Here is a 16,335-nt window from a genome sequence, read left to right as displayed (position 1 = left end):
GTCATATTAAAGCTACCAGCACAACTATGTTTATTGCAGTATAATTCACCATAGCTAAGATATGGAACCAACCCAGATTCCCCTCAGTATATGAATGGATCAAGAAAATGTGATATATATATATATATAATTCATATATATATATGAATTCTATGCCTCCATCAGAATGAATGACATTGCCCCATTTGTGAGGAAATGGAAAGATGTGAAAAAAATCATATTAAATGAAGTAAGCCAGGCCCAAAGAAACATAGGTCCCTTGTTTTCCCTTATTTGTAATAACTAGTATAAGTCTAGGACAAGCAGAAAGGTCAAAAGCTATGTACATATGACCATATAAGATGTGCTAAACAAAATGAAACCCAAGATAGGGACACAAGAGGTTTGCTGTTGTTTTTAATGTACTTTGTGATAATGTACTGTATGATTTTTTTTGTTGGTCGTGGGCCTGAACTTGGGGGAGGGGGTGGGTAGGGAGAAGCTGGGGAGGTGAGCAGGGAAGGGATGGTAGGGAAAAAACAAAAAAGGGGTAACAATGCCCCTCTGTATGGTATTTTCACAATAATAATAATGAAAAAGATTGCAATGGCTAAAAAAATAACTCTAATAACAGCAGATGCTGGAGGGGATGTGGACAGAAAGGAACCTTACTGCATTGTTGGTGGGAGTGTAAACTTGTTCAACGACTTTGGAAAGTAGTATGGAGGTTCCTCAAAAGAAATGCTAAATCTTTTTCTTTTTATCACACATGTATTCTATTAATTTAGATTTTTTAATCTCCTTATAGATGGTACTGGTAGCTTATGCCTATAATACTAACAACTCAAGAGGCTGAGATCTGGGGCTCATTATTTGAAGCCTGCCCAGGCCAGAAAGTCTGTGAGATTCTTTTTTTTTTTTTTGAAGGAGGAGGCTACAATGCTTGATAAGAAATGTACTCACTATCTTGCCCATGTAATTGTAACCCCTCTGTTCAGTATTTTCACAATAAAAAAAAAGAAATGTACTCATTACCTGACATATGTAACTGCAATGCCTCTGTGTATCATCTTTACAAGAACAATTTTAAATATATAAATATATTTAGAAAATAAAATAAACATGATAGATATTCAAAGTCACCCAGCAGGGTGACTACAGGAAAGATAAATCTCATAGATTAACAAAGTAAAGATTAATGAATTATTTATCTATTAAGGAAAAAATATATAGATAAGAGCAAATGCTGGCAGGGATAAACGAAATCCCTATTGCACATTTTTGTATGAATATAAACTGTTGCAACCACTATAGAAGGCTGTTTGGAGTTTCCTCAAAAAAATATAGAACTACCTTACTCTCCAGTGATATCACTCTTGAGCATTTATCCAAAAGATTACAAATCAGGAAAGATGCTTGCACATCCATGTTCATTGCTGCACTATTCACCATAGCGAAGTTATGGAAAGAACTCAGATGCCCCTCAATGGAAGAATGGACAAAGACACATAGATAGATAGACAGGCAGACAGACAGATATATATCAAACACAGGAGAGGTAGACAGGCAGGCAGACAGACAGATATCTCATATACTAAACACAGGTTTTCTCTCATTTGTGGAAGCTAGATCTAAATTATAAACAAAAATATATACAGGATCATATGTATACATATGTGTGTAATATATGTGTATTATATACACAGATATATTATGTATACATATTATATGTGTATTATATACACAAGGGAGGATTATAATGGTGCAACTCCTTTGGACAACTAATTTGTAGTTTAGCAAAATAACTAGCAGGAAGCTGAAACATATGTTGTTTGTTGGGAAGGGAGTTAGGTCAAGGGAAAGGAGGGCAGACAAATGGAGAAATTAAGTGTGGATGAATACAGTCATAATATTAAATGTACATATGTGAACCTGATGAGCAGACTGTGTTGGTATAGATGTGAGGGAATGGTGGAAGAGGTGACATTGATCAAGATGTATTGTATTCATAAAATGACATGTTGAATTGAAACTCTTAATGAAATATCACATAAAAAGAAAGAAAGTGAAACAAAAGATCAGATCACATCTTTTCTTTCATCAGCTCAGCTAAAGGCAGACTGATTGGTGAGCATTTCATCTCCTGGTTTTTCCTCTGGCCTTTGAATGGTGGGGCAAGTTAGTGTTGTGTGGACCTGCTCTGAAGAAAAGCCAAAGCAGGGAGGCAGAAAAGGAAGGTCTGAGGTGATCTTCCCTCAGCCCAGATTAGAAAAATGACAGGATTCCTTTAGTAAAGTTACCTGGGGTAGCTGAGCCCGGATATCTTCGGATCCTATGAATATACTTTCCAGGTGAGACCAGGTTTGCTGCACCTCAAACCAGATAGAGATGACTGCATCTGCTGTGGACAGCTTCTTCTGCCAGCTTGACACTTCCTCCAAGAAGAAAGCAATGTACTTGGACATCATCAAGTTCTGGAGTTGGACTTGATTGTCCTCTAGAACCTCAATGAGGTCCTCGTCAGACCGCAGCAAGGGGACATTGGTCCGCAGGTGGGGCTCATACTGGAATTCCATGCCCGCCCAGGTAGCCTGCAGCTCCTTTAAGGTCTTCTCCATACCCATCTCTTTCACCGCTCTGTCCACGATGCTACGGACCTCATCTTCGAAGCGGTGCAGCTGGAGCTGCAAGAGGTGGGCCAAGGTGGTGTCATGGTCCATGGTGAAGCTCACGCCTGTGGCCTGCATCAGCTGCCTCCAGTGCCGCTCTCGGATGGCTGGGTTCTGCAACTCAGCCACTGCCCTCAGGGAGGTGAGCGTGTTCAGTACGGTGCTTTCCAGACCTGAGAAGGCATCCCAACCTCTCACCTCTTTGTCAAGGTTGCGGATGTGCCGGGCAAACCGTTTACACTCCACATCCATGATTTCCACGTTGATATCCCTCCACAGCATCCTCTCCCAAGCATGGATACTAGAGGTGACCATTCCGATGGTGTCCCAGAGCTCCTTCAGCTGGCACACCTCCTTCCTGCACTGCTTCAGCTGCTTGTAGTCGGGAACACTGACCTCAAACAAGCTGGCAGACTCAGAAATGGAGGCCATGGTGGATTCCATGTGTTGGATCTCCAAGTGCCAGACATCCAGCATCTGATGAGGGTTGATGCTGTCAAACCTACAAAACATGACATGTTTCCTTGGTTAGTGTGATGCACAGGGCTCCAGTACTAGAGTTGCCAAGGTAATGGCTGGCAAAAATTTCTATATGCTTAGTATTCCAGGAAATAGCAGTGACTTTCACCATTGTTGCTAATCCTGGGAAGGAAAGGTATGCGAGAATAGTGGGAGTGGGGTTAGCATTGGAGAAAGAGCAATGCAAGAGGAATATCATACTTGGAACTTTCAAATATGAGGGAGTAATAAAACTATTCATTTTGTCTTCCACTTCCCTAGGTCTAAAGAGTTACTGAGCCCCTTCCCCCACTGATTCTATTCTTCACTTGGCCATTGGCCTCTGCAGGACCACTTGACACAAAAACAGCATTGTCATTTTCTTGTAGAAGCTGGAAAGCCAAAGCTCCTGCCAGATGTCTTTGAGAGAGAGAGAACTTGTACTAAGTGGCTAAACCTGGCCTGCTCTGGTACCTCTCCTTTTAGGCCACGACTCTCAGTCTTGGTTGTGATGTGAGGATCTTCTGGGAGCTTTCAAAGATTTCCTAGGCCCAATCTGCTTCACTACCTAAGTCAGATTCATTGGGGACGGGATCCAGAAATAGTATTTTTCAAACTTTCCTGCTGGTTCTGACATGCCAGAGTGGTGTTGTTCATGGGGAAGTGCACACTAGTGTCCTGTATCAGCCTCAGTTAGGTGATGGTGCCTCAACTCGGAGAAGGAAAATTGGTGGTCATGGAGAGAAGTACAAAGTCCTTCCAGGGCCCAGAGTACCTCCATCCACCATCTCCTTAATTCCCTCCACCAAAACTGTCCTGCATCTACTCCATCTGTCAACTTACACCCTTTGCTGACCAGTTGTGGCCTCCGTCTTAATTCTGCATCTAGTTCTGTACTTCAGTCGGCTATGTTCTATATCTAGATTTACAGCTTTAGTTCCTTTCTGCATTCCTTTGCTTTCTATGCCTAAGGTGCACATCCATTTGAAGAGGACTCCTGAACTTGTAAATGTTCATACTTTACCTTATCCTTCACAAGACATGTATTCCTGATATAGACTTTCTCCCAACTCAAGAAGCCCCCATGCAAAGCAGCTCACGTGGCCAGGTATCAGTTCCTTGCTGAGGGGCACTTAGGATCCAAGTTTCAAAGAAGGTCTGACTTTCTTCCTGATCTCCCTTTATTCTCCTCCCCATTCCCAAGCTCAGGTTTCCTTGTCTCTGCGTACATAGAGGGCCAGATATTGGGGATACCATGACTTAAGGGAGGATAGTATGTTCTTCTACAACCTGAGCCAACGTATCATGGGGTTCCTCATCCAAGGGAAAGTTGAGAGGAAATGAATGACTGGAGGATTGGCTCTTTCTTTCTCACTACAGTGTGTTCATTTCCATATGTGCGTGTCATGTATCTGTGCCAGTGTCTGTTGATAAGATAAAGAGGGTAGGGAAGAAGGAAGAAAATGACTTATAAACTCCTGCCCCTTTTTTCAATTGTCTTTAGAAATATTTGACTTTTCAGTAAGAAAGTAATCCTAATAAGAGTCTTTTACCTGAATTGCTTACCACTTAGTCCTAATTACCATGCAACCTAAGAACAGTTGTGCATATTATTAAATTTGTGTCAGACTAACTTTGATGCTTATGGTGTTTGATTCCTGTTTGTTCCATCTAGATTATTTTGGGCTTGTGGGCTATGATTGTAGATCTACATCTCAAGAGAGTGACCACATGTCAGTGCTGATTTTCAGCTCCTAGGTATTTCAGAATAGTGCACCAGTTTTGAGGTGAAGAAAACATACTGTATGTTGGTGAAGAGGTTGTTCCTGTTGGAGGAGTGGGAAGTGGGTACTAGACAGAACTGGTGGCTGAGCATCTAAGAAGGGTCCCCAACCAAACATGAGTGATTCTTCTATTTTTCATTTGCAGACTATTGGTGCAGAGAGACACAGTCCCTCAGTTGTTAGTACAATTATAAGATCTGTAAAATTTAGACAAATTCATAATGCTCACATCCTGTATAATTTATGAATGGAGTGTCACTCTGGAATGACTGATTAGATAAGATCTGAGCTATTAAATTATTTGAAGGGTACACACAGAAGATAATAAATTCGAACTAACCATTCTTTCCTTACCACATACGAATGCTCTTAAACTAATGTTGGTTCTTTAAATATTTGTAGAAGGTGAGCATTTGCCAAGCCTATTCCCAACTTTCCTCACTCTGTGCTATAGTTTTTGTTTGTTTTAAATGTGTGGATAGTCATTTCCTAGATCTAAGCATGCCTTAAAACTAGTTTGGTCTATTCTGTGAGGGAACCTCTAGCCATGAGAGCATGTAGCTCTATTATCATGAGTGGTGGTTATGAACCCACACTTGTATAAACCTAGCATTTGGGGGGTTAAGGAAGAAGAATTAAGAATTCAAGAGTTCATACCCAGTAAGACCAAGTCCAAGAAGCAACCAACTACCGGAATGAAAACATAATTGTAGGAAAACCTTGCCATAATGCTCATAAACCTATTTCATGATGTGCCTAATAAAATATGAAGCAGTTCTCCAAATGCAGGGGGGAATGATAGTACAGGTCTAAACCAGAAAGCCATAGGAGGGAAACAGGGTGTAATGAGTGTTTAGAATTGAAATAATAATGCAGAGTATTTTAATATGAATGAGTTGTCTGGGAAGTCAGCATGAATAACACTTTAATTAAGAGAAATGGAAATATAGTGCTCATGTGCACGATTGTGGCGAAAATGATTGATTCAAACTTCACTCAAACATGAGCATTGGGAGAGAGAGAAGAGTAAAAGATTTTTATTGGTTCTTGGGAAGCTAGCCAGGGGTAAATGTTAACCCCAGTCCCATAGCTGTATACAGGATGAAGCATGGCACATCTCAGCAGGACACCCACAGGAATGTGACAGTGTGTCCGACCTTGAACTTGTGACTGCCAGTCCTTCATGTCCTATTTCTGTCTCGGGGCACAGTGGGACGATGATATCTATTTATTTGTCTAAGCTGGAAGATGGGAAATCACCCAAGACTATCCTTGCTCATCTCTCATCTTCAGTCAGTCCTGCTTATTATCTCTCTCAAAGTTGCTGTTTTCTCCATTATCTATGCCACTGTGTTGCTAGGTTGCACCAGGGCTCTTCTGGTTGAGTCCTGGTGTGGAGTCTGTCTCATTCCATTATTATCGTGGGATTTATATCATAGATTGGTCCCCAACTTATGAGAGTTTAATTTTGGGGTTTCTGGCCTGATGATGGTGCCAAAGCATAGAACCTGTATTTAAAAATGTGAGTTTTGATTTTTATCTCAGGCAAGCAAAAGACATGCAGTTTGATACTCTCTACGGTGCTGGGCAGTGGGCCTAGAAAACCACGCATGGGAATCATAAGGAGAAACAACCAATGTTCCTTCCCCATCATGCTGTGATGCTGAGTTATGGTAGGTTATAACCATTAAATGCATTTTTTGACATGATAGTTTCAATTTATAGCAGACATCAGGATGGAACCCCATTGTGAGGCAGGGAACACGCATGTACTCTTCCCACTCTTAGTGGTTGACCATTGTCAAACTGGGCCCCTTGGACCTCTCTATTTCCCTCACATGCTTCTCCATTCCAGCTGTGCGTGCCTGTAGTTCTGTAGCTGTTTCTTGCGTTCTCAGATTTGTGGCTTTTCCTATGTGTTGTTTACTTTGCCCAGAATCTCCTTGCTTGCCATTCTTAATGTTCTCTTCTTTTAAAGAAAATTCTTCTTAATCCCAAAAAGGTCTTATTTGCCATCGACTCAAGTACCATCTTCTCCCAGGATACATGAGCTGGCTCAGCTAATGATGGCACTTGGTGCATTCTTATTATTCAATTCTGAAATAGTCTGTGAGGCTATAGTAAGTTCTTGAAGTCAGAGAGAATCCTAGCACCCACATCCTTAGTTTTTGTTGTTGTGTGGTTTTTTTTTATTAATTCCATTGTAAAAACCACAGCCAAATTTGCCTTATAGAAGCAAAATCATGTGAATGAATCAGGTGAACTGGAAGATCAGGACCAACCTGAAGGAGTGGCTTAATATAGGTTATTAATATGTATCTGGAAGGCTTAAGGAGGAATCCTACTATTTCTTTTTTCCTCCAGATTTTAAAGAGAAAATAGACACTATGCAAACAAGACCAAAGTCCTTTTTTTCTCTTATATCTGCTGCAGTGAGTCACATGGAAGGCCTTGCTTTATCAGTTGTCATAGAACAGCTCCTCATAGAGGATTCTTCAAGAAGTCTTTCACATCTGTTCATGGAGTCTGACTCAAGTGAAAATACTCATGATCTCCATTGAGCTAGATGTTGGAGGGACAGATTGTTTTCAATAAGAAATACCTGGATTTACTTGGTCTTAGTGTGGGTAAGAGAAGTACTGATTCTGGAACCATTCCTTAGGGTCAGGAAGATGGTCCTCAAGGTCAAAGACTGAACAAGGAGATAGCTGCCAGCAGTGTGGAACATTCCTATCACTCAGGGAGGGAAATTAGTCACCAATTTTAAGAGTTGTAGAAGGTCCTTAAACATGGGTGTGATAGTTCGGCCAATTATTATGAAGTGTGCTAACTCAGCCAGAACTATTTTGAGAACTGAGAGTTAAGGACTAACGGAGGAAGAAAAGTTTGACTTGGACATGAAGAGGGAACCTGAATCCAGGGAACCTGAATCCAAAAGACCTGATTTCACATAGTACCTGTCAGACAGTAAGAGCTTAATGAAACACTCATTTTCTTTTCCTTCTTCCAAGAGAAGATCATTAGAAGAGCTTAATCTGTGAGATCTAATCAGGAGCAGAAATTTTATTCACAGGGAGATGCTTCAGGGTTTGCAATTTAGAAATTCCTAAATGATCTAAAAGTGAAAGATCTAGCACATACTCAGCAGCTACAAATTTTAAACATTCTATCTCTCTGTCTTTCTCTCTCTCTCACATACACACACACACACACACACACACACACACACACATCTCCCACACACAGTAAAAAAGAGAACAAAACAAAAATGCATGAGTTGCCATCCTTTAAGATTCCCTTTAGGAATAAATTCATGATTCTGCTCTAATCCTGATGGTTTTCATGACAAGAAAAGAAATATATCAAAATTACAGTACATTGGTTTCCCCCACTGCTGTGAGCAGTTCTTTTCAAAGCATTCTCTTCCAATGATTCATCTGCATGTCAAATTAACAGATGTGAATTTGGAAAACCCAGCTAAGAGTAGCAATATCCTCACAGCCAGCAGATACAAGGGCTAAGAAAAAAATGAATGCAGCTATCAGATAAAAGTAAAATAACAGCTGATTGATACACATACAAAAATGACAAGAGATCAGGTTCTTAACAGACACACAAAAAAATGTACCGATGTTGATCCCTTTCATGCAGTCTCAAAAGTCTCTCCATGAAGACATTTCTTCTAGCATCTGTAGAATTCTTTTGAAAATTTTTGAGACAGCTGATGCTGTCAGCCACTAAGATAATTTTTTATGGCTGCTGTTATTGATGTAGTTGTGATTAACACAGCAGTTTGAGAGACCACCTCCCTCATTAGTGTTGGCTCTGCATGATCAGCATTCAATTTTGAAAATTCAATTGCATGACCAAAGGAGAGTAAAAAGGATAATCTCTAGACTCTAAAGGAATAATTCCCAAGGGAGGCATACAAATGTTTTTGAGCAACAGTTGTTCTACTGGAATGAGGCCATGGCTCCTAAGGTGATCATTTCCTTTGGAGTTCTATGTCTTGGACAATTGCTTAAGAGGAAACTAGTTATTGTCCTTTAGGGCAGTAGGATAGAGGTTTTCAAACTTAGCTGCATGTAGAATCAGTTGGGAAGCTTCATACAATATTCATGCAAGAGTCTCCAGAGATAGTTAATCTTCAGGACAGGCAAAATATTGGAAGGTTTAAATGCTCCTCTAGGTGATTCTAATGTGCAAGCAAGTGGTGACACCCTGTTTATGCTTTACAAATATTTATTGCTGGCTCTGAGGGACTTGAACTCAGAGCCTGGTACTGTCCCTGAGCTTCTTTTGCTCAACTGGTACTTGAACCACAACTCCATTTCTGGACTTTTGGTAATTAATTGGAGATAAGAATCTCACAGACTTTCCTGCCCAAGCAGGCTTTAAACTATAAACCTTAGATCTCAGCCTCCTAAGTAGTTAGAATTACAAGTATGAGCCACCAGGGCCTGGCACATGATTATTTATTTCTTTATTCATTCATTCATTCATTTTTTTTCTTTTTCTTTTTCTTTTTCATCGTCATCGTGGGGCTTGAACTCTCCTGGGCACAGTCCCTTAGCTCTTCAGTTCAAGGCAAGTGCTCTACCGCTTGAGCCACAGTGCCACTTCTGGTTTTCTGGTGGTTAATTGGAGATAAGCGTCTCATGGTCTTTTCTGCCCAGGCTGGCTTTGAATTGCAGTTCTCAGATCTCAGCTTCCTGAGCAGCTAGGATTACAGGTGTGAGCCACTGGTACCAGGCCCATATATTATATTTTATATATATTTTATATACCTTTCCTTCCTTGCCTTTTTACATACTCATTTGTTCTTTGATAGATACAAAGATAATGTTCAGAAGCTTAGAAGATAGAAACTGTTGAGTGAATGACAAGAGTAGACCCTTACAGAGGGTAAAAGAGGGAGGGAGTAGGGAGAGATTAGTTATCACATTCAAAATCACAGCTAGATAGATAGAATACAGCTTGGTGTCTTGCTACACAGAAAGGTGATTTGTGGGTAACAATATTGTAAAATATAATTTAAACAAGCTCAAAGAGAGGATTTTGCGTTTTTTATCATAAAGGGATGATAAATGTTTGGGATGATGGATAACTTCAATATCCTCTGTTGATCATTTCACAAAGCATAAAAGTACCACAATATCATACCATACCCCACAAAGATGAGCAATTATTATCTGTCAATTAAAATAAATCATAAAAAATAAAAAGAATAGGCCATGGATGTGTGCCAGGTTGGAAGACTAGTCATTCCAGGGTGCTGGAAGGAATAGAGAAGCATGTGTGAACATGAGGCTTTCAGTGGTACAGTCCAGAACAATCTACTGGATGGTGGCTCAACATTTTACCAAGCATAGTGCTAAATAATTCTCTCAAATCCTTTTTACAATCAATGAGGTAAATGTGATTATCTATATAAGTAACACATTGTAAACTAGGCATACATACTAGATTTGAAGTGAGATGCAGGCAGCCTCAACCTATTATCCATGTACTTAGTCCTCACAACAAATTTGCATGTGTTTTTGTTTGTTTTACTACTTCTTATGACTTTGAGAATATAAGAGCACTTCATCCCTTACATAGAACATTCTACATTTGGGGAGATCTACATCTGTCTGTCTCAAACTATAGAGGGATCACATGAAGAAAACTCAGTTCTGGGAAGCAGAATACAGACTAGAGTGGCTGGAGGGAGGGGAGGAAACCCAGCCATTCAGAACCAGCTTGTTCTCCTGCATGGAGCCCTGGATCTAGGCAGTGCTGGAGGCAGAGGCCTGCCAGACTTCTCTACCTTTCCCTTTGCCCCACTGGAAACCTCTGGGAGTGAAACCCCGTGTGCAGGAGTTGGAGCCATGTGAGTAATTTTTTCTTGCTTTTTTTATGAAAAGACTTACAAGACCCAGTAGAGAAGTGTCTGATGATTGATTACCAAGCCCAGAGAAAGCCCCTCCCCCCTCAGTAAACCTTCACTTCAATGCTTGCTTTAAGCTACCAAAATACCTCCCAGCATGACTAAAAAAACAAAAAAATGTTACTGACTACTTTCAGCCAAAAGGGAAGAAGGCTGTGAGAACTCAAAATGCTAAAGGTTTAGAAAAATCCTAGCATTCTGCCACATAAAATCTTCTCACAAACTTGGAAACCAAAGCAACTCGTAAACATTTCTTTAAAGACAAGGCATTTTGTACAATCTTTCATCATCTCACGTAAGTCATAATTGGATGCATTATTAGCACCATGCTCTAAACCAAGGAACTACACAGAAGAGAAGACTTTGAGACAGTCTTCCACTGCTCAAAGAATACAGTAGAGAATTCAACCAAAAGACCCTCAGTGATTGCCATTTATGGCTACCTAGGGGCCATACCTGAAGGGGGCATCTCTGTGGAACCTCTCCTGGAATTGATACTGCTCCACATCGAAGGCAGTGCACCTCTGGCGGAGGAGGGTCACTTCATTAGCCTGCAGCGGGGCCACCTGCTGCCTCACAGTGATGGCCATCTTTTTCACATTGGTCCATTTCTCCGGCAGCTCCTGCAAAGGAGACTTCGGTGTCATCACACCCACAGGGCTCCCCTTCTCCCAGACCAGGAGGCTGGGTATCATCTAGCTGCCTTCATCTACACTGTAAAATCATACTAGAATGTGCCAGGGTTATTTGATCATTCTCAACATCATCCCCAAACTCTTCCTCAATTTATCTCTCTGGATGCCTGTTCTTTCCAATCCCACCTACTTCTAACTCAACACTAACCTTACTCTTGCCTTTAACTTATAACCCATTAGCCCTTCCTGTTTTCTATACTCTGTAGGACCACTTTGTTATTTTATTCTTTGTTGTCCCTTCTGTGCTTTCAGATTATCTTTATATCACTCTGGCCACATTGTTCCCTCAAATCCAAGTGCTATCTTATTTCTGGTTCTTGGGGAAAAAAATATTTTCATCTTTATTGGTTCTATATATCCCCAGCATTCCTTTTTTCTTCCTTTATTGAGTTTCCAGAAAATACTTGATGTTATCCATGCACCACACACTGTAGTTCCAAAACCTGGATGTGTATCTCCATCAGGTCCTTTTTTCTATTTCCTGCAACCCACCTCACTCCACTCAGAAAGGCTAAAGCTCTCCTTCTACATATTTTGTACAGAATACACAAGTGTACTGACCTCTAGCTGCTTAAACACAGCTTCTGGTAATTCTTGTTCATAGTTCTTCAGCAATTCAATAGTTTGCTTTAAGGGCTCAAACATATCATCAGTGCTGTTCTGCCTTTCTTTAAGGGCCATAAGGTGGCCCATGATGTCAACCAATCCTTGGAAATCTCCTTGTTTGACTTTTGTGAGCAAGCCTTTCTCACTACTTTTTATGAAGACGTCAAGGTCAGCCAGGCTAACAAATACAAACGTAAGGATCCAGTCACCTTGCATTCCTCCTAAGGAATTTTGTACTTATTTCCTCCCCAAAGCAGCTATTATTACTGAAAGCATTCTATGTATATGGCACCCAGCATAGACTATGCATTAATGCTATCTAATATGACTTTCTTAATCAGTGAGAAAATCATAGGACTTAAGGACTAAGACTGTCCCCATAGGGGATATGGATAACTGTTGAAATGGTAATCAATTTATAGATTAGTGACTAGTTCTCCATCAACAGTGACTTCCAAGGTTTTACCATTTCACTATGGATACACAAGATGTTATCATTTGGGAAGCCTACATTAAAAGTAAACAATCTGTTTATATTGCCTTTGTAATTTTTTTATTGTGAAAATACTGTACAGAGGAGTTACAATTACATGGGCAAGATAATGAGTACATTTCTTATCAAGCATTGTAGCCTCCTCCTTTGTTTCCTCTTCCCATCCCTTCCCATCCTCCCCCCTTCCCTACCCCCCACCAAATCCTCCCCGCCCTCCCCCCACGCCCTCAGCCCTGCACGAAAGTTGTAAAGTTCGTTTTCGACATAATGACTTGTACATCTCATTGTTGCAATGGGTCCACCTGGATTCCTATTTAAACAATTTGTTTTTCCCCTTCCCCTCCACAAATTATACCGACATCAAATACAGTGAAAGCAGGAGTTTTACTGTCGGGGAGGGACATACAAAGCAACAAAGAAATAATCTTATAAATGTGTTAGAAACAATCACATGAAAGAAAAAAAACATTTGAATACATATCTTAGGGTTCATTTCCCTAACATCAACTTATCTGACCTTTTCTGCTTGACTAAGACATACACTAGATATTGCAAATAAGGGAAACCATGGGACCTATGTTTCTTTGGGCCTGGCTTACTTCACTTAATATAATTTTTTCCAAGCCTTTCCATTTCCTAACAAATGGGGCAATGTCATTCTTTCTGATGGAGGCATAGAATTCCATTGTGTATATATACCATATGGCAATACTTCCCAAGGCTATCTACAAATTCAATGCGATACCCATCAAAATTCCAACCTCATTCTTCAAGGAAATAGAAGAGGCAATCCAAAAATTCATATGGAACAATAAAATACCCCGAATAGCAAAAACGATCCTCAACAGAAAGAACAGTGCTGGAGGAATATCAATACCAAATTTCAAACTCTACTATAAAGCCATAGTAATCAAAACAGCTTGGTACTGGCACAAGAACAGACCTCAGGACCAATGGCATAGAATTGAAAGCTCAGAAATGAACCTACAGACCTATAGCCATCTAATCTTCGATAAGGGAGCTAAAAAAATAGAATGGAAGAAAGACAACCACTTCAGTAAATGGTGCTGGCAAAATTGGTTAACAACTTGTAGAAAACTAAAGCTAGATCCTTATATATCACTCTGCACCAGAATCAACTCCAAATAGATCAAAGACCTCGGAGTCAAAGCAGACACTCTGAAAACATTACAGGATGGAATAGGAGAAACCCTAGGTCTCCTTGGCGCAGGCCGAAATTTTCTTAATAGAAACCCAGAAAGACAACAAATCAAAGAAAGGTTGGACAAATGGGATTGCATGAAATTGCAGAGTTTCTGCATGGCAAAGAACATAGCTAGCAAGATCAATAGAAAGCCCACGGATTGGGAGAAGATCTTTACTAGCCATACAACAGACAAGGGTCTAATATCTAAAATATACTTGTAACTCAAAAAATTAAATCCCCCAACAACAAATCTTCAAAGAAACAACTGCCCAATAAATAAGTGGGCTAAAGATTTAAAGAGGAATTTCTCTGAAGAGAAAAGAAGGATGACCAGTAGACACATGAAGAAACGCTAAACCTCCCTAGCCATAAAAGAAATGCTAATCAGAAAAACATTGAGATACCACTTCACCCCAGTTAGAATGGCAAAAATCAAGAACTCTAAGAACAACAGATGCTGGAGGGGATGTGGACAGAAGGGAACCTTACTTCATTGTTGGTGGGAGTGTAAACTTGTTCAACCACTTTGGAAAGCAGTATGGAGGTTGCTCAAAAGACTCCACATAGAGCTCCCCTATGACCCAGCAATCCCACTTTTGGCATTTACCCAAATGTTTACAAACAAGACCACACTAAAGCTACCAGCACAACTATGTTTATTGCAGCATTATTTACTATAGCTAAGATATGAAACCAACCCAGATGCCTTTGTAATTTTTTGGTTAAGTCTGAAATGATTATAAAATAAGTGGGTTGTTAACTAACTAGTTAATAGTAAAAATGGAAGCCAAGACATAATGGAAGAATATTTTTAATAATCAAAGAAATTTGTTCCCTAGCATTCTCTTCCATTAAATAAAAATTCTCTTCTTAAATAAAAATTTAAGAACAGAAGTGAAATAAATACATATCAGGCAAAGACTGAAGATGAATTCTCATCTTTTACAAAAGGAACTTTGAAAAGGGATATACCTCAGTAACAATATCTGTAGCAGAAAGAGAAGGTAAGCAAGGCATAAATAGGCTGGCAAATGTAAATAACCATTAGAACAAGAAAGAAAAGCCCAGTGCTTTTGCTCAATGGTTTTGTGTTTGCCTAGTATGCACAAGATCTTGGGTTCCTAGCACTGAAACAAAAATATACAAATTTAAATAAAGTACTATGGGGTTAAACACATAATAGAGAAAATTGTTCTAATTTTCATTTACTGAGAGTGAAATGAATGAATGAATGAATGAATGGGTATGATGAATGAAGAGTGGCAACAGAGCTCTGTTTGTATTGGTTCTAAGGCGAGTAAAATTGCTGATACATGTATTCATTTTAAGGATGCTTATAAAAACAGGCGTGATGACCATTAGAATGGTAGAACTACACAATGCAGTGTTTGAACTAGCTGAGGGAAAAATGCAATAAGAAAAAGGAAAATAAAAATATTCAATCCAAAGAAAGCAAGGAGCAAAGAAAACAAACAAAGCATATAATAAAATAGTAAAATTAACTGTATTTATAGAACACTGAATGCTAATGCAAAAACTTCCAATTAAAGATAAAATATCATTACAGCAGATAAGCACTCAGTTTGATGCTGATTGTAAAACTCTCAATGTAATTGCACAATGAGGTTGAAAGCCAATGGATTAAAAGAGACAGACAACTGTCACACAAAAGAAAATTGATTTAACTATATTAATATAAAAACTCCAGGCTTTCCTACAAGGTATATAGCCAAAGATATGAAACAATCTTTAATATTTAAATATTCAGTTTTCCAGGAAGACATAAAAAGTTAAAATTTATATGCTTATATAATATTGCATCAAAACAAATGGGACAAAAATATTACAAGGAGAAATTGACAGCATAATGTCAAAGTGGAAAACTTGACAAAAATATCTCAGTAATTGGTAAATCAAGAAGATTTTAAAGTGAAGTCAGGATTTAGCAGATTTAAATAGAATAGATAATAAGCTTGAACAGAGACATGAACATCATATTACACCCAATATAGATAAAATATGGGACTTATCAAATGTACATAGAAGATTTATAAAGATTGACTAGAGTATGGAAAGCAAATGACAACATACTTTAGAAACTTGCTACGGAACATAGTGCAAATTCTGGCCACAGTGCAAATTAGTTAAAAATTAGGAACAATAACATGAGAAAAATGCCACAGGTAGACATATAAAAATATCTAAGGCCACAATGATAGACATTAAAACAGAACTACATTATTATAAAAATATTACATCTTAAAATTGTAAAAATGTAGGTAAACTTGTCTGTAGAAAGGAATTTGTAACTTTTAAATGCTAACATTCAAAAGGGCAGAGTGTTGAAAATTAATAAAGCATACTTCTTAAAGTTAGCCAAAGAATAGGAAATGAATCCAAAGAAAATAGCAAGTGGAAATAATGAACATAAAAATAATAAACTTGGGGGGAAGGTGGCTCAGTGGTAGAGCGCTT

General features: G+C 39.2%; 1 protein-coding gene across 2 annotated transcripts in view; it reads right to left on the bottom strand.

Annotated features, from left to right (window-relative positions):
• The window catches only part of Dnah9 (dynein axonemal heavy chain 9), a 339,142-nt gene that overhangs the window by 236,558 nt on the left and 86,249 nt on the right, over window positions 1-16,335 (bottom strand). For both annotated transcript variants that reach the window (XM_042693416.1, XM_042693426.1), the window contains 3 exons: window positions 12,116-12,338; window positions 11,316-11,482; window positions 2,280-3,150 (listed from right to left, as the gene is read on the bottom strand). In XM_042693416.1, coding sequence (XP_042549350.1) covers window positions 2,280-3,150; window positions 11,316-11,482; window positions 12,116-12,338 — 1,261 coding nt within the window. The remainder of the gene's footprint in view (window positions 1-2,279; window positions 3,151-11,315; window positions 11,483-12,115; window positions 12,339-16,335) is intronic.

This window comes from Dipodomys spectabilis, unplaced genomic scaffold, assembly GCF_019054845.1.
Source record: "Dipodomys spectabilis isolate Male_0828 unplaced genomic scaffold, ASM1905484v1 ptg000004l, whole genome shotgun sequence".
NCBI lineage: Eukaryota > Metazoa > Chordata > Mammalia > Rodentia > Heteromyidae > Dipodomys > Dipodomys spectabilis.
This window is presented reverse-complemented; position numbering and strand designations above follow the sequence as displayed.